This window comes from Girardinichthys multiradiatus, chromosome 9 (genome assembly GCF_021462225.1).
Source record: "Girardinichthys multiradiatus isolate DD_20200921_A chromosome 9, DD_fGirMul_XY1, whole genome shotgun sequence".
Lineage (NCBI taxonomy): Eukaryota > Metazoa > Chordata > Actinopteri > Cyprinodontiformes > Goodeidae > Girardinichthys > Girardinichthys multiradiatus.
The window spans coordinates 1,906,652-1,928,298 of record NC_061802.1 but is presented as its reverse complement, the minus strand read 5'-3'; the positions used below and the strand labels follow the sequence as shown (position 1 = coordinate 1,928,298).

Below are 21,647 nucleotides of genomic sequence, written 5' to 3'. Positions count from 1 at the left end.
AATCAAATAACTCAACAAGGAATGACATGCAAAATAAACATTAATTAGGTTCAAAAAGTTTGGGAAATAAATGATACAAGAAGACACTTGTACAAAAATGTGAGGAAACAGGAAGAGGCAGATTTTCTAGGTCTTAGAATAAGTCTGAACTAAACAGTTATAAGAAAGCAGACATCAGGGTCATGTGATCACTGGAGGTTCCCAGAACCTCTACAGCAGGTTTTCATGGAGTCCAGAATGGAGACAACTCAGAAGCACTGAATCAATCAGATGTTCGCTACATTTAATTAAAATAAAAGCTAAAGTCATGTTATTAATGCTAATCTGTTAGAAATAAACTCCAGTCCAGTTAGTGGCGGTAATACAGCTTTAAAGTTGGTCTGCCAACCCCCATAGAACACCAGAAGAAGAATTTTGGCAGGGCCCATGTATAGAAAGGCTTCAGGTCTTGACGTGACTGTTGCTGGTTCGAGTCCCGGCCACGGAGGCATTTTGCCCCCTCTCTTTACCCCATTTCCTGTCTGCCTACTTTTAAAGGAAACTGGCCACTAGTGCCGCAAAACAAATCTAAAGAAGAAGAAAACTCACAACGATAGATGTTAATGTGGTTCTAGTTTTATTCTTTTCATTTAAAATTAAACAAGACACTTAAGCTTAATAACGGCTCAGAAATGACAAGCTGAAGTCGTATTTAACCCAGGCTGGTGGACTGGAGGTGAAACCTGCCAATGATGACTTCAAACGTTGACCTCTGGTGGCGGAGGTCGCTACAGCTTGGCAACTAATTAAAAAAGCTGTTTTTACTGCGTCTCCATCAGTCTGCCAGATGTGACCGGAGCGCAGTAAAATCTCTACGTGGTTTAACAGCAACACTTACTGGCCTTTAACACGACCTGGCAGGAAAACAGCAGACAAACAGAGAGCTTCTGTCCTGAAGATGCCTCGTTATCTGAGCACCAACATCAGGAGAGCAGGACAGAACACACAGAAACACAATCAGCATGTTAACCGTTTATTAGAGGAAAATATCCCAACCCGCTTAAAACACTGACCTCATTGATGTTTCTAACGAGCTTCAGGCTTTGGTTGCGCTCATTCATGTAGTGTTTTCCATTAACTTCCTGCCACATATAGTCCCTGACAGGTTCTGTGCACAGCCAGAAGAAAGGCAAACCTGCAGGAAACAGCCGAAAGCATCAGCTGAGATCACCTTACAGCAGGAAGGCCTGCTGACAAAACCAGGATCAGCTTTGTGAAACACGAGTCCAACAGAACCACACTCCAGCCAGGAGAGTTCATGGTCCAGATTACAATGGACTGGTGCTGCGCTCGGTCTGCAGGAAACGCACACCTTCCAGGAAGCAAACAGGACCTATGTGTCTCCACAAAGACAACCGTCAGAAGCAGCCATGTTTGGAGAAAGGGCTCCAACTTAGGACACAACAGGTTCAGAACCACTCTGAAAGATTCTGGAGAAGTTCTCCCGGGTTTAACCTCCAACACAATCATTTTCAAACTTTTATCCTGTAACCGAATGAATCTTCGAGTTCTTCTAGAAAATCTAGATAAAACTGAAAGACGCTGCAAACATTTTCTATTTCTGGAAGGAAAATATGGATTAATTTGACTCTGGATATTTTACCATCTTTATAAAACACATAATAGATATATCTGACATTTTTAACACACTGCATGTGTCGTGCAATTTGTGGGAACGATCAGTTCTTCTCCTGGTTCTCCATCGGCTGCAAACACACAGAAAATAGACAGAAGTGACCTTTACACCAACCACACGACCGTGATGAACCAGGTTTATGGAAGGTGGTGATAAATACAGATCTTTAAAAGTACATCCCACCCACTGCTGAGGAACTTCCTCATGGAAGATCTTCTGAATCCAGCAGCTCTTCCAGGTTTTGCCGACTGAAACTGAACTCAAACGGGAATGACTGTGAGCTCATCTGATTCCTTTCTTCAAGTTATCTAAACCAACTTTTCATTGAACTTAAGGAGGAGCTGCAGGAGGTTGAACCAAAATAAAACCTGATTCTAATATCGGACATAAAGCCGACTTGAGATTCTGTTGTGGTTCTGAAAACGTAACAGAACTTCTGTTTCTCTGTTGGTTCAGATCAGAGCTGAGGAGCCTGACTGGAGAAAACTTCTCGTCTTCTGTTGTCCTAACCTGAAACGTCTGGTGAGATGATTTAGGGACCAACGTGTTTCAGACAGAGCTGAGATTGTCCAGCCTGGAGAGGAACTCAGGTGAGAAAGCCATCAGAGCCCGTCTCCTCTCTCAGCATCAGGAGGTCAAAGGTTCAACCTGATGACCGTGTTCTGATGGTTTACAGTCTGGTTCTGTCTTCAGCTGATCCATCGTCTCCTGCTGGACCATCTCTGCCCTCTTCTCCTTCACAGCCTCATCCTGTGTTGACTGCACCGCTCCCTCGTCGCTCCCATCTTTACCGTTACTCTGAGGCTCGGCAGAGGTTCTTCTCCTCCTCTCCTCCTCTTCCTCGGTGACATGCAGCTGTAGCTGCTGCATCAGCTCCTCCAGCTTCTGGGCTTTGCGCAGCTCGTTCTGCTGGATGATGGCGCACAGGTGCTCCGTCATCTGCTCCTTCACCTCAGTCTTCTTGTGCAGGTCCAGCTTGGCCATGACGTACTCGGCCTCGGCTTTCTCGTAGCGTTTCCTGAGGAGAAACAAGGAGGAGGGAAAACTTTATGTTGTGGTGAGATGTTTATTCCACTGATCCATTTTGGCTTTTAATGGTTTATTTTACCTGGTTTTGTTCCAGAATGGGATAAAAATACAAGCAAACAACCGTAAGGATTATTAGAACTGGGGGCACCAGTTTGAACTTACTGTGGATTCTCTCTAATCCATCCAGGGTCACAAGTTTACATACATTCAGCTGAATATCGAACTGGACAAGTTTCAACCAACTGCCCCCCCTTATCATTCCATCCACTTTGTGCAATGAACCAACACCACTGACAGGGAAACAGCCCCACAGTATGAGGCTGCCACCACCATGCATGACAGCTGTTTTTCTATGTTTGAAAGCCTCGCCTTGGCTTCTCCAAGCATCCTACATGTCTTCCTGGCCAAACAGCTCGGTGTTTGTCTCATCTGACCACCAACATTTTTTTCCAGGACATCTGTCCTGTTCAAGTGGACAGCTGCAGAGTCCAGTCCAGCCTGAAGGTGTTGATTCTGGAGACTGATGTTCTCTCTATGTCAGCACCATCTCAGACCATGTTGGTGTAAAAGTGGCTTCACTGTGGACAGAAACACTGGTGGTCCTGCAGGACTGAGCTTTGGTGGTTCCTGGACATGCCAACCAGTTTCCTTTAATGTGATGGCTGAAACCTGATCATAAATGGATCTTCCTTGAGGACAATGATCCTAAACACACATCCAGACTGGTTTTGAGATAGAGAAAAGAGGCTCAAAGTTCTGACCTTGACCCTGTTGATACTTTGTAGAAAACACTTAAAGTGGGGTCTGAGTCAAGAAACCAACCAGGTTAAACGGACGAAATGTGCCAAGAAATCAAATGTCCAGTCAGACTGATTGTTGAAGTGTGTTCAAGGTACAACTTGCTAAGAGACATCTGACCAAATGTTATTGTGAGTTTATGTATGTACAGTACAGACCAAAAGTTTGGACACACCTTCTCATTCAAAGAGTTGTCTTTATTTTCATGACTATGAATATTGTAGCTTCACACTGAAGGCATCAAAACTATGAATGAACACATGTGGAATTATATACTGAACAAAAAAGTGTGAAACAACTGAAAATATGTCTTATATTCTAGGTTCTTCAAAGTAGCCACCTTTAGCTTTGATTACTGCTCCACACACTCTTGGTATTCTGTTGATGAGCTTCAAGAGGTAGTCACCTGAAATGGTTTTCCAACAGTCTTGAAGGAGTTCCCAGAGATGCTTAGGACTTGTTGGCCCTTTTGCCTTCACTCTGCGGTCCAGCTCACCCCAAACCATCTCCATTGGGTTCAGGTCTGGTGACTGTGGAGGCCAGGCCATCTGGCGCAGCACCCCATCACTCTCCTTCTTGGTCAAATAGTCCTTACACAACCTGGAGGTGTGTTTGGGGTCATTGTCCTGATGAAAAATAAATGATGGTCCAACTAAATGCAAACCGGATGGAATAGCATGCCGCTGCAAGATGCTGTGGTAGCCATGCTGGTTCAGTATACCTTCAATTTTGAATAAATCCCCAACAGTGTCACCAGCAAAGCACCCCCACACCATCACACCTCCTCCTCCATGCTTCACGATGGGAACCAGGCATGTAGAGTCCATCTGGTCACCTCTTCTGCGCCGCACAAAGACACGGTGGTTGGAACCAAAGATCTCAAACTTGGACTCATCAGACCAAAGCACAGATTTCCACTGGTCTAATGTCCATTCCTTGTGTTCTTTAGCCCAAACAAGTCTCTTCTGCTTGTTGCCTGTCCTCTGCAGTGGTTTCCTAGCAGCTATTTTACCATGAAGGCCTGATTCACACAGTCTCCTCTTAACAGTTGTTCTAGAGATGTGTCTGCTGCTAGAACTCTGTGTGGCATTGACCTGTTCTCTAATCTGAGCTGCTGTTAACCTGCGATTTCTAAGGCTGGTGACTCGGATGAACTTATCGTCCGCAGCAGAGGTGACTCTTGGTCTTCCTTTCCAGGGGCGGTCCTCATGTGAGCCAGTTTCTTTGTAGCGCTTGATGGTTTTTGTGACTGCACTTGGGGACACTTTCAAAGTTTTCCCAATTGTTCGGACTGACTGACCTTAATTTCTTAAAGTAATGATGGCCACTCGTTTTTCTTTACTTAGCTGCTTTTTTCTTGCCATAATACAAATTCTAACAGTCTATTCAGTAGGACTATCAGCTGTGTACTGTATCCACCTCCTGCACAACACAACTGATGGTCCCAACCCCATTTATAAGGCTTGAAATCCCACTTATTAAACCTGGCAGGGCACACCTGTGAAGTGAAAACCATTTCAGGTGACTACCTCTTGAAGCTCATCAACAGAATACCAAGAGTGTGTGGAGCAGTAATCAAAGCAAAAGGTGGCTACTTTGAAGAACCTAGAATATAAGACATATTTTCAGATGTTTCACACTTTTTTGTTCAGTATATAATTCCACATGTGTTAATTCATAGTTTTGATGCCTTCAGTGTGAAGCTACAATATTCATAGTCATGAAAATAAAGAAAACTCTTTGAATGAGAAGGTGTGTCCAAACTTTTGGTCTGTACTTTATTTGAGTTGGGTGGATCAGAGAAAATCTGCATTAAATTCAAATCTTCACTGCAGATGTATTTTGTATCATTATTAAACCCTGCAAAAAACAATCTAAAACCTGTTTAATTAAAACACTCGTGATGAGTGGATGGAAGCTTCTGATCCGAAGTGTTAATCCTGTGATTTTTGTTTCAGCTTCCTTCAGTGACAGAAACATTTCTCCTCATCAGCTTTCTGCAGGAGTTTAACCAAAAATGAGCAGAAGTTAAATCAGAATGCTTCGTTCTCCAGAAAGAAAGAAAATGCCCTGAAATGCCGAAGATTTCTAGGTTAGAGCTGAACAGTCTGTCAGGAAAGGGATTTTTAATCTTCGGAGCTCTGAACCTGTTCTAGCTCTGCTCTGGTGGAGGCAGCAGCAGCTCTGACCGCAGCATCTGGATGGAGGAACCTTGCTTTCATTGTGAAGAACAGAACACCACAAGCTTTTTGGAAACATCTCAACAACAAACCAAATGCAGTCAAACATTTTCCAGTCAGGTTTCACCTCTTTGTTTCATGCAATAACTTAGGGAGTGATTAACTCATCATAATCACAGCAGAGTGGGAAGTAATGAGTGGGTGAAGGTCGGCTTTTGTTTCCCGTCACACGAACATTCATCATCTTCCAGGGAAATCAAAGCAACAAGGTCAAACACACAGTTACTGCATCGCAGTTTCAGACCACAGGAGACTGCAACACAGTTAATGTTGGATGCTAAGTCCAGTTTAGACGCCCACAAAGAGAGACATGTCCACAAGTTCCATGAAGGGGGCGCTATTTCAGGGATTTTAGCCCACAATGAAGAGATGAGGTTTAAGATGACTTCTATTTGTTCCTCTGCAGTACAGATACATCTCAAAAATCAGAATATGGTTAAAACAATTCAACATGTGGACGTGTCTCATTCAGAAAGTATAGATTCATCAAACACAGAGTGAAACATGTCAAGCCTTTATTTTTGGTAAGTTTGATAAATTTAGCTAACAGGTAGAGAAAACCTGGATCTGTGTCTCTGACTGCCATGTTGTGTCACACATGAATCGACTGAATTATCTTACATTCATTATTGGCACCAACAGTCTGCAGGGTTAGGGTGGAGGGACCTGACAGACCCAACTGGTTCTGGTCCTTGTTTAGCACCAGTTCTCAGTGTTTCCTCTGGATCCATCAGCAGTTAATTAGTTCTTTTTGAGTATCGACTAATGAAAGAACCGCTTTCATCAGGAGCTGGGGGCGGGTTTACAGAGACAAGCAACCAATCAAAACATTGTGAGCGCCATGTTAAAAACTCCCAACTTAGAATTAGTGTCGACCCGTCTCACTAAAACAGAAACCCACAGATCTAATGTTGATAGAACGTGGCACCAGAATAACACAAGCTCAGCGTCTCTGATCTTCGTCCATTGGGACCATTTCAAACCCAGATGGTCTGTTAATGTCCCCAGAAGGTGTTAATAAATACTGTGTGCCGGTTCTGGTCACAGATCAGCTAATCAGAACTGTGAAGAGTTCAGAAGCATCTGTTAATTATTAAACCCGGTGATAAATCCCCGAATCAGAAGTTACCTTTTCAAGTTCTACTGCAGAAAATCAGGTTTTTTTTGCTGCAATGTGTGTTCTTATATTGTGCCACATTTGATCTGTTGGACCTCAGAGCTTCCCAGTTAAACTGTGCATGACAGGAAACGTTCTCGTGTTGTTACTCTCCAACCTTGCAGCACTGTAGTCCCAGCTGGCCTGCTCTATCCTCCCCCTCAGGATGCCGATATCGTTGGACACCATGTCATCGAGCGCCTGCAGCTCTTTCTGGATCCTTTTCAGCTTCACGGCCTCGGCTTGAGTCTGCTTGGATCTGTACAAAGAAACATTTATGTGATCCGTTATTGGGACCAGGGACCCTTCCCATCTGTCCTGATGGCATCAAACCAGCAGTGCTTACTTCTCAGCGATTGTTTTTGCCAGAAGAGCTTTCTTGAGCTTGTTCCTCTCCTCGATTACTTTTTGTTCCTGCTGCAGCTGCTCCAGACGGGTCTTTTCTCTCCTGTGATTGCAATAAAACACAGAATTTCACATAAAAGCACATTTTAGAACCATGAAGACAAAACAAAAGCAACCATGGAGCAAATTGAACAAAACACTCCCAAATGAGTATGCTGGCTTTCTGGTGATCTCCCCGTGGGATATGGCAACATGTTGCACAGTTACTCACTTAATTTTGCACAGTAAAGGTGAGTAGAGCAGCTGATTGCGGCCAGTGAGCCCTCTGGTGCTTCTGTTACAGTATCTATGTGCTGACACTTGTACACACTGTGAGGTCTCACATCATTTACACTTCTTTTCCTTTCTCACATCATGAAGAGATTTTAGCTGCCCTGTTTCTGACCCTTGACCTGTATAAATCCTGGATGGAGGGAAGGTCAGCTCTGATTATTCTATCTGCAGTCCTGATTATTCGTTGCAGTCTGGACCTGTCCTGTTTGGTGGATGATCCAAACCACACTGAGATGGATGAAGACAGGACAGACTGAATGATGGCAGTGGAGAAGATGACCAGCAGCTCCTGTAGAAGGTTGAACTTCTTGAGTTGCAGCAGGAAGTACAGTCTCTGCTACCTTCTTCCCAACAGTGACTATGAGTGAGGGCCATCTCAGGTCCAGAGAAAGAGTGATTCCTAGGAACCGGAAGTGACCCAAGTAGGCACAGTGTTGTTGAGGATTGTGAGGGGAGTTCTCCTGAAGTCCACCATCATCTCCACTGTCTTGAGTGGGTTAAGTTCCACGTGGTTCTGACTGCACCAGTGTACCAGCCGATCCACCTTCTGTCTGTATGCAGACTCATCAGTGTCCTGGATCAGACTAATGACATCTACTAACTTCAGGAGTTTCACAGACGGGTCCGCTGAGGTGCAGTCATTAGTGTAGAGGGAGAAGAGGAGTATCTAAATAAATACTTCCACTTGAACATGCCTCTGATGACATCACATTAGACCTGAGGCAACCAACCAGAGTTCTTTTCACTATGTTGATTTTAGTTTTACTGGATTTTTTTATTTTTATAAAATTCCTCTTTCAGGCTGCAGGAAAATGTTTTAGCTGCTAAGAGTTCGTAAAGGAATTTACTAACAACAAACCATAAGGAAGGGTTTTGTAAAGAGGACAGGGGCAGAGTGGAATGGTCAGACGTCACAATCAAAGATCTTCAGCAATCACTTAGAGTCAAGCTGTTAAAGGTCATACAGTCTGGTCAGTTTTCCATTAAGATGTTTTTAACCAGAGTTCCTGCAGAACCACTGTATCATGTGGTACTTCCACAGCATTTAGTTATTTTACAGGTGGAGAATCTGAATGGAAACCCAGCCAGGTGGAAATATGAACAGGAATATAAACAGATTCATATCAGATAATGTTCTGAAAACAATCATTTGGATTTTAACCAACTGTTTCAGCTTCTCCCTCCTGACTTGATCTTTGTCAGAGTTTAACACGTAAAGGTTGAAATCCATTAACAGTACCCAGGCTGCTGTAGTGTATTAAATTAAAAACTATTAAAGCTGACTGGGTCAGTTATTGTGCCTCTTGTGATGTCATCAACTCAAACAAAAAGGAGTAGCAGCTTCTTTCCTTCACTGCGTTTTGAAAACTCTTCTATTTTGTGAAATCCTGCTTTGAACTTCGCTAGCCAGCTGTGTTTTTACTGCCAGTGATCATTTATTATGAGACAAAATCTACTAATTTATATTATTTTTAAGGCTTTACTCACAGTTCCACCTCCTGTTTCTCCAACTCTTTCACGACCGGAATCTTCTTCTCTGCAGCCGGATGATGGTTCTCATTCGGCTTCATATCAACGCGTTTTTGCTGCTTGTCCTGTCCGGCAGCAGAAGCTTCTGTCTGGTCTGGAGGCTGACCTTCCAGTATCGGCGGAGGTTTGCTGAGCTGTTGCCCTGGGAGGAGGCTCTGTGAGCCGGCTAACGGAAGCGCTCTCTCCCGCTGTATCTTCTGCCGGCTCCGGCTGGCTGCAGAAGGCTTCCTTCCGCGGGGAGCGGCAGAAGGTCCAGCGGAGTCTGTGGAGGTGAAACCGGCTCATATTAACGTTAAAGCGGATAAAAATCACAGACTGCAACGGTTGTACTTTACCTTTCTGCTGAATTCTCCGCAGCTCCTCCTCAGAAAAACCCGCCCAGCCGCTCATTCTACGGCCTCACACCGAGACAAGACCCGTTCACACACATCCAGCAAATAATACGTTCATTAAAGAGAGAAAATCACAGAAAACTTCACAGAAACACCGAAAGAAGCTCTTAACACCTCCGCCATATTTGTTTACCACTGCCACGTGAAGGACCCCAACCAAGCCGGTGAGATGAGTGTCCCAGCCACCGCCTGAATAAAAAGGAACTATTTAATTTAAAAAAAGTAATTAAAGCCATGTTACCAGATTCCTCAAATAATTTTATTGGCAATTTATTTGACAGACTGACACAAAGTAGTGCAAAAATGTTTGATAAATGCTCTCCTTGCCCAGCCTGTCCGTTTAGATGGATGTCCATGTCTTGGTAGGTCAGCATTTGGTTCATCCTCTCTCCATGTTCAGATGATGGATTCAGAGTTTGGGATGTTGTTTTAGAACCTAACTCTGCTTTAAACGTCTCCAAAATGTTCTCCCTGACCTGTCTGCTGTGTTCCTTGGTTTCCATAATGCCGTTTGTTCTCTGATCTTTAAAAAACTTTTAAGGCCAGAAACAAAACAGGTGCATTTGTACTATAGTTAAATGACACAGCTGGACTCTGTTTACTAACCACACTTCTGAATTTAATTGTTGGCACAGGATTTTGTTTAGGGGTATTGGAGTAAATGGGACTGAATAAAAATACACGCCACATTTTTATTTGATAAACAAGTTGTAAATCATAAGTTGTTTTCATTCCACTTCACAAGTATGCACAGGGTTGTGTTGCTCTGTTACATAAAATCCCAATAAAACACTTTGAAGTTTGTGGTTGTAACGAGATAAGAAGTGAAAACGTTTAAGCGTTGTGAATACTTTGGTAACACACTGTAGGCCTATTAATGGAAAGGAATCCTAAATTAAGAGATGATGGATGGATGGATCCACTCTTTAGTTGTCTGAATAAATCCTGTCTTTTTAAACTATGACCTCTGTCCTGTGAAATGATCTCCAGTTTTCTATAAGCCTTACAAACAAGTAAAGCTGCCAACATCTGATTCTGTCCTGTGCTTTTCCTTTAAATCTCACAGTTTAACTCTCACTAACTGACAGAGAATCACAGGTCATTCTAGAGTTGAACAGAAACTGGAAACAGCTGAGTGCATTGACTTTTTGCCAGTTGTATTCAGCATGCACATTGCTCAACACATTCACCTCCGTCATCTCACCACTGTGTTCTTATCCTGGCCTTACACAGCCTTTTATTTCCCTCAGTAACAGCTCAAGGAACAAAGTGTGTCTTAATGTCAGCAGTACAGAGGAGACAAAGCGGTACCAAAACAATGACCTCTGTTTGGCAACCAATAAAAACTGATCTTCACATCTTTGTTGCATCTGGGGGGCAATTATGTGCGAGTTAAAAGCCAAAACACCTCAGGAGGGCATAAATCGCCAGCAGAGTGGAGACAGAGCAGGCATGGAGTCCAGATGGCTGGATCCAGAATGGTTTAGCTGTGGCGGCGTCGGGCAGAAGATGGGATGGCCTTGGGTTCCTGATTAGTGGGGGCCACATGGCTCATTACTGAGATGACCTGTGAAGGCAGATCAGGGTTAAAGGTCAGGGAAGTGTATAAATTCCCTGTAGGTATGAGTGGAACATAAAAGAGAAGAGGAGTTCGCCAAGATGACGGCGTTGCAGGACTGTGGTGCTGAGGAGAAGTTAAACCTCTGTGACACAACATGTGGTCACTAATCTCAACCTATTTTTGGAGTAATAATGAACAAAGTGCTCACTGTCATTATATTTTAAGATCATTTTAATTTCCAATAAACATGCTCTGATTAATGTATTTCTCTGCTGTTGTCACAAACTCACCCTAAAAGAAGGCCATTAAGACCATTTTTAAATCCCAGTCACTGTAAAAGTCAGATGCAGTGGACATTTTACATCATTAAAATCCAAATATTATTTTACAGCAGCAGCTGAGAGAGCCTTAACTAACATGAATGAAAAATGTAATTTCTTTTTCTGCAGGGTTACCCGTTTCAGAGACGATTCAGATGTCAGACGTACTCAGTGGTAAATGTGTAGTTATAGGAAACAGAACCGTTCTATGACTGTCAGTATAGCTTTGGAAAAAAAACGACCTCTAAGAACATTGTTGCTGTGTACAGAGGATTTAAAATGGAGAACAGCAGCCAGTTATTGATCATCTCCAACTGTGAGAAACATCTCTAAAAGCAGGAGTTCTAACAGTTTGCTGCTCTGGAGCAAACAGGAGCATGTTAATACAACGCCAAGACAGAAAGACAACAGCAATACCCTTAGAGAAGCAATTGATGCTGCCAATCAACCTTAGAAGGGTTAAAAGGTCATTACCAAACTATTTGAAGTCCATGATCCTACAGAGAAAAGTATTATTCCCAAGTGGAAAACATTTCAGACAGCTGCCAATCTTCCCTGGAGTGGACAACCCAGCAGATTCAGCCCAAGGTCAGAGCGTGGAGCTCAGAGAGATGATCAAAAACCCAAGAGCCCCATCACAGACTCTACAGGCTTCACTAAACAGGTTAAAGGTCATGAGAGGACAATTAGAAAAACACTAAACCAGTTTGGCTGTTTGAAAGAGAGAAAGCCTCTTCTCTCTTGAAAGAACATGAAGTGAACAATTAAAACAGGCCAAACAATTCTGGAACCTGCAGGTTACTTTCTGTAACTTGCTTTATGGGAGCTTACAGGATACTTTTGTGGTACTTTATCTGAAGTTACAATATATTTTACTTGAAATTACAGTTTATCTCCTCTGATTTAAAGTTTGTTGTTCTAGGCCTAAAAGGATACTTTATTTAAACATACAGGATTCTTTTCAAATTACATTTCAGGATTTCACAGGGTGCTTTCCCAAATTTTATAGGTATTAGGAGGAATTTTAAGATGTTTGGCAGCAGTGCACAGCACCTTGTTTGAATAGGCCTGATTTCAGACTTAAAGTTACGTTTACCTCATTGACACATCAGTCAATGATAAATCTTTACATAGCCCTGGTTTACACTTGTATATGTAGTCTAGGTGTCACAGTCTGAAGTAGTTTCGGACTAAAATGCACACAGGGACTAGGGCTCGGTATGTTGCAAAGTAGATCAGCTTTTAATAAGGCTGGTAGTCAGCACTTACAAGTTCGCTGGGAGAAAACTCCATTGGCACCAAAGCAGGTAAACACTAGGCACTTGAGGAAAGACGGGACATACATGAGGAACCAGCAAGGATTATTGCAAACAAACCAGTTAATAAACAGAAAGAGGTGGAGTGTGGACCAATGAGAGAAGAGGGCAGGTAATCAAATGGAAGTGGTAACAGGTGAGGAACTGATCAGCTGGGAGACAGAGGGGGAATGTGACTTATGATACAAGGCAGAGGGAAATCAACATGAGGGACAGAGCAAAGGTAACCTAAACTAAATGACAAAACCTGGGAAGAACAAATCTGGAGAAAATAGTAAACAAACACTAAGTGACTAACTGCAACTAATTATCTGACAGAAGGGAAATAAACATGAGAGACTAAACAAAGAGAACTACACTAAATGACAAACCTGGGAAAAAGACTACAAACCAATGACAATAAACAGAAAGGAACTAAGGACATGGGGGGAAAAGAACTAACAAAACTGAGTAGCACAGACCTGCTGGGGAAAGTAAATACAAGAACCTAGGCATGCATGAGCATAATTACTAAACAGAAAACACAAGAGAAGGAACTAACAAAACCCCAGAGTGGCAGAACCTGACATTAGGTTTAGAAAGCAAAGCTAGTTCTTAAAGTGATCTAAGCGGGAATTAATCATTTGTAATAATTTGTAAGAGCCAGAAAAAAGTCTAAATCCTGTAAAAATGTCTGAAAGAATAAACTGAAACTCAAAGACAGCTTTGTTTAATTCAGTATGAATTAATTTTAATCTTTTTTATAACTGTGACATTGTTGTAATTCCATTAAGGAGTAGAAGAGGTCTGTTTCTGGGTTAATTCATGGGTAAAATTGAGAAGGTAATGGCAAATATGAAAACATATTTACATATTTGTCATTCAGTGTCAGAAAGACACAACGCATGGCTAAATTACTTCATCAACATGATACCGTGTTCTACAGAACCTGGTTCTGGTCCATCAAGGTTAAACAGAAAATCAGTCCTCGGAGGAAAATATCTATTTTCTGCACAAAGTAGCTAAAGTTGCTCTTTAATAGGAAGCCCATCTATGGTTGTAGCTTTCGTTTATAAAGTTGTATTAGTTTTGAGTAAAAGATTGCTTTCTCGTGTTGGTGAACGACTGAGCACGTGCAGTGAGTGTGCACATCGTTCTCTGTGTATTCCCCATAGACTCACTCCTTGTGATGCTCATTCAATCTAACAGGAAGTGCCATGAAAAATAAACAGGCATTCTGCAGACGACCATCACAGAGAGTCGGAGCCTGGAAGAAATTGAGGATGATTAGGGGTCAGGCTGTTACTGCAGCTCAGAGCTGGAAGCTGGAGGAACTTCTTTCTAATTGCTGTTTTAAAAACATCTGTATTCAGAAGAAAAGCTGACCTCTCGGCCTTCATCCCTCATCCTGACCAAAGCTCCTCCGGTCCAACTTCAATGATTCCTCTGAATTTGTTCTTACATTTGTCACCAGTGGACATTTTACTGTGTAAACCTGCGGCCTGACATCATAGAGATGTCCACCTTCATCATCATCTTCTTTTTCACTGCCTGTATCCCATTTTCTGTGTTTTCCCCCAATGTTTTCTAATACAAGACTAGTGCTACTTTAACTCAGTCTGTTCTCATTTTAAAGGATTTTTACTGATGGTTCTTTCATGTTAAACATCGTTTCTAATCTCTGTTGCATGAATACTGCTAAACATTTTTAACACACTCCATGCTTTAACATTAGGTACAGTTTACATTCAGTACAGTAACTGATACATTCCAGAAAAGGAACCTGTAGCTTCAGGTCAGTTTGGAAGTCTAGTGGAGTAAGTCTATAAGTTCAGTGTCATAATGCGGTTTTGGGTCGGACCAAAGTGCAGACAGGAGCTTGGGAGGCGCATTTGAATTTATCCTCGTTTTATTTAGAGGTTGCAAGGTGTGAGCAAAAATGTAGCAAAACACACTGCAGGTACGAAGCAAGAGTACAGTCCAAACTTACATGAACTCTGCAGGTTACTCAAGGCAAAAACGTAGCATAATTTCCAAACGAAGCAAAAAACAAAGCATAGTCATGGTTGAGAACGGGGTAGTGACATACAGGAACCAGCCACAAACAATGACACAAAACCAACTAATATACTGAGGGATAACAAAGGGCAGGTAATCAGAGAAAACAGGGAACAGGTGTGACAAGGAGGCAGGGAGGTAGAAGGAACAGGTGAAACAAATACGAAGGCTGAGGATGGGCAAAGTAACTAATAAACAGAAACACAGACCAAGCAAACCTATAGACAAAGATAAATAATCAAATGAGGAATAAGAAAACTAGAATAATCATGACTAAAGTAAACAGAGAAACTAGAGGGAACATAGGAACAACAATAATAACCTGAGAACAAACAAAGAACCCATGAAGAAAACCTGAATACAAACCTAACCACACTGACTGAATTAACTGGAAAGGAAACAGAAAAATAAACTAGTAAACAAGAAGAGTGCAAAGGAACAATTTACCAAAACATAAAACACACAGATACTAAAAGAGAGATTAAACTAGAGAATGCAAGGAAGACAATGAACTATAATAATTACCATAACAATAATACTAATAATGAACAATACTAGCCCATAAGAAAAACATAAAGAAGCCTAAGAGGAAAAACACCAGGAGGCAGTAGAGGGAGCAAAGGAACTAATCAAAAATGAGTACAAAAACCCAAATAGAAACATCTAGACAAAATAAACCATCACAGGAGGCAATAAAACAAAGTCCAAAATGTCACATCGTGACATTCAGTGCAGGTAAAGTATAAGTTCTAAAAGACAAGTTCTGATATTGTACGTCCTGGGAAAGTAACCTGTAGCTTCAAGGAAGGTCCTGGAAATTAACAAACAAGTTCCAGAAAGGTGATCTGTAATTTATGGGTAAGTGAAAACTCAAGTAATCTGTAAATTCAAGAAAGCAAACTTGTAGGATCCAGAAAAACAACCTTTAGCACTGTGCTACTAGTGCAGCATCTGGTGCAGATGAGTGTGGATGAAAATTTCTAGAGTCTTAAAGGTTCTTTTTTAAATCCAAATCTAAATTAAATTTATTTCTAAAGCACATTTAAAAAAACAGCAAGTTTGCCCAAAGTTTGTACAAAAAGAAGATAAAAAAGAGATAAACTCAAGACATAAAACAGATTAAAACACACATCCACAACAGCAAATGCTCCTTTAAGTTCCCTGCTACTTTTCTGGGACAACTAAAAGCAACTTGTTGACTGATCCAAGGGCCCCTGAAGGAAGATAAGGCTGGACGAAATCAGAGAGGTAGAGAGGAGCAAAACCATTTAGGCTTTTATAAGCTGACATTAGGTTTTAAAATGAATTCTCTGATGCAAAAGGAATCAGTGAAGGGGGACAAGATTGGTTGAGATGTTTTCTGGTCTGTGTCGACCAGTTAAAAGACAGGCAGCAGCATTTTGAACAAGCTGAAGATGTGAAAGAAATGCTTTACTGACACCAGCATAAAGTGCATTGCAATAGTCAAGAAGAGTTGAGATAAATGTCACGGTCTGAGGTTGTTTTGGACCAAAACGCAAACAGGAACTAGGTCTCAGCATATTGTAAAGTAAGATCTTCTTTAATAAAGGTTCGTAGTTCAGCACTTACAAGGTCGCTGGAGTATCCCAGATGAGAAAACAGTGGTAGCATAACCCAAAGAGGCACAAAGAGCTTGAGGAAAGACGTGACATACATAGCTTGCATGAAGTCAGGAACCAGTGGAGGATAATGAGTACAACCAGGTATATAAGCAGGTAGAGGAGGAGAATGGACCAATGAGAGGGAAGCTAAGGTGATCAGAAGAGAAGTGAAAACAGGTGCAGGAACCAGCTGTGGAGACTGAGGAAATGAATGGTTATTATGGTGATAGGACTGGCAAACGCAGGGACATGAGAAAAACTAAACCATAAGTAAACCAAAGGGAAACTAGATCTAAAGATAAAAAAACATTGACTCACAAGGAGGAGCAAGGAGTCGAAAACCAAATACAACCAATAATCTAAACAACAACAAGAAGGTAAAGGGCGGTAACCAATAACTAAATACAACTACCAGAGAGGAGCTTAACACAAAGAACAATACAAACATAATAAAACGGGGAGGACAAATAAATATAAAGAACTAAACAGCAGGAAACTCTAGTATAAGCAAGGATGGAGAGAACATCTAATCTAAAGGGAAACAAACCTTTGAGTAAATAATAACTGAAGGGGATATAAGGACAAGGGGAGGAACTACTAAGGGGCACGAGTGAAGGAAAAGTCAGAACACAGGAAAACAGAAGGAAATAAATAAATTTATTTAAAAAAACCAAGAAGCACCAAGCGGAAATAATTAAACATAACTACTAAACCAAAAGGAAGAGGAACACCTAACTGAAAAAGTAAAGAAACACCAAACCCAAAATGGCAGATCCTGACAATAAAGGCATCTCTCCCAGTGGCAGAGCTAGAAAGGTTAATTTTAGATTTATTTTTGAGGCACTGGTGGCCTTTATTTTTGATTGTTTTTTAAAAGTAGGTCAAAGAGAGGGACAAGACATGCAGCACAGGTCATCGGGATCGATGCAAGAAGAATGGCTTAAAATCCCTCTGACCACTGTGCAGGACTTGTATCTGTCATTCTCAAGACGAATTGACGCTGTGTTGGCCACAAAAGGAGGCCCTACACCATACTAATACAGGTCCTTCTCAAAATATTAGCATATTGTGATAAAGTTCATTATTTTCCATAATGTCATGATGAAAATTTAACATTCATATATTTTAGATTCATTGCACACTAACTGAAATATTTCAGGTCTTTTATTGTCTTAATACGGATGATTTTGGCATACAGCTCAAGAAAACCCAAAATTCCTATCTCACAAAATTAGCATATCATTAAAAGGGTCTCTAAACGAGCTATGAACCTAATCATCTGAATCAACGAGTTAACTCTAAACACCTGCAAAAGATTCCTGAGGCCTTTAAAACTCCCAGCCTGGTTCATCACTCAAAACCCCAATCATGGGTAAGACTGCCGACCTGACTGCTGTCCAGAAGGCCACTATTGACACCCTCAAGCAAGAGGGTAAGACACAGAAAGACATTTCTGAACGAATAGGCTGTTCCCAGAGTGCTGTATCAAGGCACCTCAGTGGGAAGTCTGTGGGAAGGAAAAAGTGTGGCAGAAAACGCTGCACAACGAGAAGAGGTGACCGGACCCTGAGGAATATTGTGGAGAAGGGCCAATTCCAGACCTTAAGGGACCTGCGGAAGCAGTGGACTGAGTCTGGAGTAGAAATATCCAGAGCCACCGTGCACAGGCGTGTGCAGGAAATGGGCTACAGGTGCCGCATTCCCCAGGTCAAGCCACTTTTGAACCAGAAACAGCGGCAGAAGCACCTGACCTGGGCTACAGAGAAGCAGCACTGGACTGTTGCTCAGTGGTCCAAAGTACTTTTTTCAGATGAAAGCAAATTCTGCATGTCATTCGGAAATCAAGGTGCCAGAGTCTGGAGGAAGACTGGGGAGAAGGAAATGCCAAAATGCCAGAAGTCCAGTGTCAAGTACCCACAGTCAGTGATGGTCTGGGGTGCCGTGTCAGCTGCTGGTGTTGGTCCACTGTGTTTTATCAAGGGCAGGGTCAATGCAGCTAGCTATCAGGAGATTTTGGAGCACTTCATGCTTCCATCTGCTGAAAAGCTTTATGGAGATGAAGATTTCATTTTTCAGCACGACCTGGCACCTGCTCACAGTGCCAAAACCACTGGTAAATGGTTTACTGACCATGGTATCACTGTGCTCAATTGGCCTGCCAACTCTCCTGACCTGAACCCCATAGAGAATCTGTGGGATATTGTGAAGAGAACGTTGAGAGACTCAAGACCCAACACTCTGGATGAGCTAAAGGCCGCTATCGAAGCATCCTGGTCCTCCATAAGACCTCAGCAGTGCCACAGGCTGATTGCCTCCATGCCACGCCGCATTGAAGCAGTCATTTCTGCAAAAGGATTCCCGACCAAGTATTGAGTGCATAACTGTACATGATTATTTGAAGGTTGATGTTTTTTGTATTAAAAACACTTTTCTTTAATTGGTCGGATGAAATATGCTAATTTTGTGAGATAGGAATTTTGGGTTTTCATGAGCTGTATGCCAAAATCATCCGTATTAAGACAATAAAAGACCTGAAATATTTCAGTTAGTGTGCAATGAATCTAAAATATATGAATGTTAAATTTTCATCATGACATTATGGAAAATAATGAACTTTATCACAATATGCTAATATTTTGAGAAGGACCTGTATTAGTTAAAACTGTCACTATGTCCTGACAGTAGAATATGGACAGATGATCTGTGAAACAATCATCTCCTCTGGCTTCTGCCAGTGGCCATTTGCAGAAATACACTGCTCCTGGTCAGAAACAACCAATCAGAGCCAGGAGGAATGTTAAAGGGGTGTCAACCACGCTCGTGTACGCGCTGCAAACACCCCTCATCTAACCTATTTTTGTCCTCTTTAACAGTACTATGCCGGAAACGACCTGGTTCTTACCCAGACTCGCCTCAGACTGATTTTTCCAGTTCCTACCTCGTTTCTCGGATTACAGAAGATACCTGAGGGACTACAAGCTGCAACCAAGCCGTGGATCTACTGGACCTATTCATCAGCTGGCCGCTTCCAAGCTTCTTCCATCACGGACTACTCAAGCGAACCCTGTCCACCCTCCACCACGATCCACGCCCAACATCCGACACAGACTCTGCAGAACCAGACATTGTCCTCCTGGATCAAGCTACTAGAGGCAACCTTCCCACTTACCTTTGTCGTCCTAAGCTGCTTCCAGTTCCCCGCGTACTCTCCTCCTGGAGATTCCAATTCCAAAATCTAGTAAGATACAGTTTCAGTCAGTATTGGTTCCTCAAGTAAATCATTATTCACGTTCTGCTTTTCTCTCACACAGTTGGCGAGAGTTCCCAACCGGTACATACCAAGCATCTACGTTCTTCAAAATAAACCTGTTAAACTTTTCTGATTCTCTGCATGTGGGTCAAATCGGTTATTAAAACGATGACATGCGTGAGGTACGAGGCCTGAACAAAATAACCTCTGTTTTTCTTTCATTGAAGCTCAAACAATTTAGAGCCATCCAAGCTTTGACGAATTCAAAGCAACTTTGTAGGGGCTGGATGGAGCATGGTTTATTAGGTGCTACAGGCAGGTAAATCTGGCAGTCATCTGCATAGAAGTGGAAAGAGATGCCATGTATTCTGAGAATAGACCCCAAAGGGAGCTGGTATAAAGATAAAAGAAGTGGACCAAGAATTGAACCCTGAAAACCCCGCAAGAAAGAGGAGCTGAGGTGGACAGAAAATCTTTAATCAGTCATCAGTCAGTTATTTTCTATACCGCTTCTTCCATAGTGGGTCTGGTGCCTATCTCCAGCAGTCTATGGGTGAGAGGCGGGGTACACCTTGGACAGGTCACCAATCCAACGCAGGGCAACACACAAACAACCATGCACACACTCATTCACACACCTAAGGGCAATTTAGAGAGACCAATTAACCTAACAGGCATGTCTTTGGACTGTGGGAGGAAGCCAGAGTTCCCTATTATATTTCCCTCCATTCTGTGCATTAAATGGGAAATTTGAGTCCTATTAAAGCAAACATCAGTAATTATTTCTGAAACCTTTTAGGTAAGAACGTTTTGTAGTGTCAACAGACAGTCTGTTCTCTTTGAGGTATTCTATTTAAATCTGAATCATAAATATAAACTCAGGATTTATTTCTTGTGTCCTGAATAAAAAAAAGGTACAATTAAATCCGTATGATGTGAATAAATATTTACTTAATTTGCAGTTTGGGTTTATCGAATAAGAGAATCCTGACAGTTCTGAGCTTTTCCATCTTCATCACAGGTTTTCACAGTTTCACATTTCACTCAGACTTGGCTCTGTGTCCAGGCTGTGCCAGCTTTATGCCAGACCCTGTTAATGTTCCTGGAGAGGCTCCCTGCTCTATCTGAGCTGAACTCTGTGCTTCACACTCTGAGGAGTCCCACCTGGAAGGAGGAGAAACAATGGCTCCCTGTCTCACCTGCCTCCCAGCTAGATTTAGCCTGGCACTTGGCTCTGTGTGTGGACACTTTGGTACGAAGCGGGAACTCTTTGGACAGCGACCAGCTATTTCTACAGGACCCTCCAAAGCTGTGACGTCCAGACGGTCTGGCTCATCCTGGAGTCTGACTCCCAGCTGCGGCCGCAGCAGCAAACTGGAGGGATGGCTGAAAGAGATGGCCTGTCAGTTTGTGTCATGGGAAAAACGCAAGTAGTTAGATAAGACGGGTGATCTGACAGAGGGAGTGGAGCGAAGGGAAAATACATAAGTAGAACCACAGAGATCAATCTGAGGAGACTTCATAGAACCCTCTTCTCTCCTCCAGGTTTCCCTTTTGACTAAACATGTGCAGTTTAGTTTAAGACAAATTCAGATTTAAAGATCCAGCCATGAGGCTGGTAAACACAGAGAGACCTCCTGGTTCCAGACCTCCAGGGGTCCAGGCCTAGGGTGAGGCCTGATGGTGGATGTAAAGTCCTTCGACTCTTAATTTTGTTTGCAATTGAAACTCAAAGAAATTTAAAACACATGTTAATTTGAGCCGATTTAATCACTGAGAAAGTATTAAATAATTTTTCTTTTCTTTTATTTTAAAATCTCTGCTGCCATGTCCCTCATTTTCAGTTTTCTGACAGAGGCTACCTGATTTTTCCTGGTATTTCGAACTCTTCCTGATGCCATATCATCTAATAAGATGATTGGAAGTGAAACAGACCCACAGCATAATAGGTCCTCCACTGTACTTCACTGCAGGGACGAGGGGCTTTTCCACATATTCATCCGTTGTTTCACAAGACTAACCTGGAGAGTTGGTTGCAGACAA

At 42.2% G+C, this 21,647-nt stretch overlaps 1 protein-coding gene across 3 annotated transcripts; it reads right to left on the bottom strand.

The window, feature by feature from the left end:
* Nucleotides 1-599: 599 nt before the first annotated feature.
* gorab (golgin, rab6-interacting) lies at nucleotides 600-16,431 on the bottom strand. Of its 3 annotated transcripts, none has more exons than XM_047374747.1 (7): nucleotides 16,323-16,431; nucleotides 10,907-11,065; nucleotides 9,442-9,687; nucleotides 9,065-9,368; nucleotides 7,245-7,346; nucleotides 7,017-7,157; nucleotides 600-2,693 (listed from the first exon to the last, which is right to left on the bottom strand). In XM_047374747.1, exons 3-7 carry the CDS (start codon nucleotides 9,494-9,496, stop codon nucleotides 2,303-2,305), a joined length of 993 nt encoding a protein of 330 aa, XP_047230703.1. In that variant the 5' UTR covers nucleotides 9,497-9,687; nucleotides 10,907-11,065; nucleotides 16,323-16,431; the 3' UTR covers nucleotides 600-2,302. The 3 variants fall into 3 exon arrangements, with proteins under 3 accessions (XP_047230703.1, XP_047230701.1, XP_047230702.1); XM_047374745.1 differs by lacking the exon at nucleotides 16,323-16,431 and adding an exon at nucleotides 14,665-14,785; XM_047374746.1 differs by lacking the exon at nucleotides 16,323-16,431 and adding an exon at nucleotides 12,649-12,772.
* Nucleotides 16,432-21,647: the final 5,216 nt, after the last annotated feature.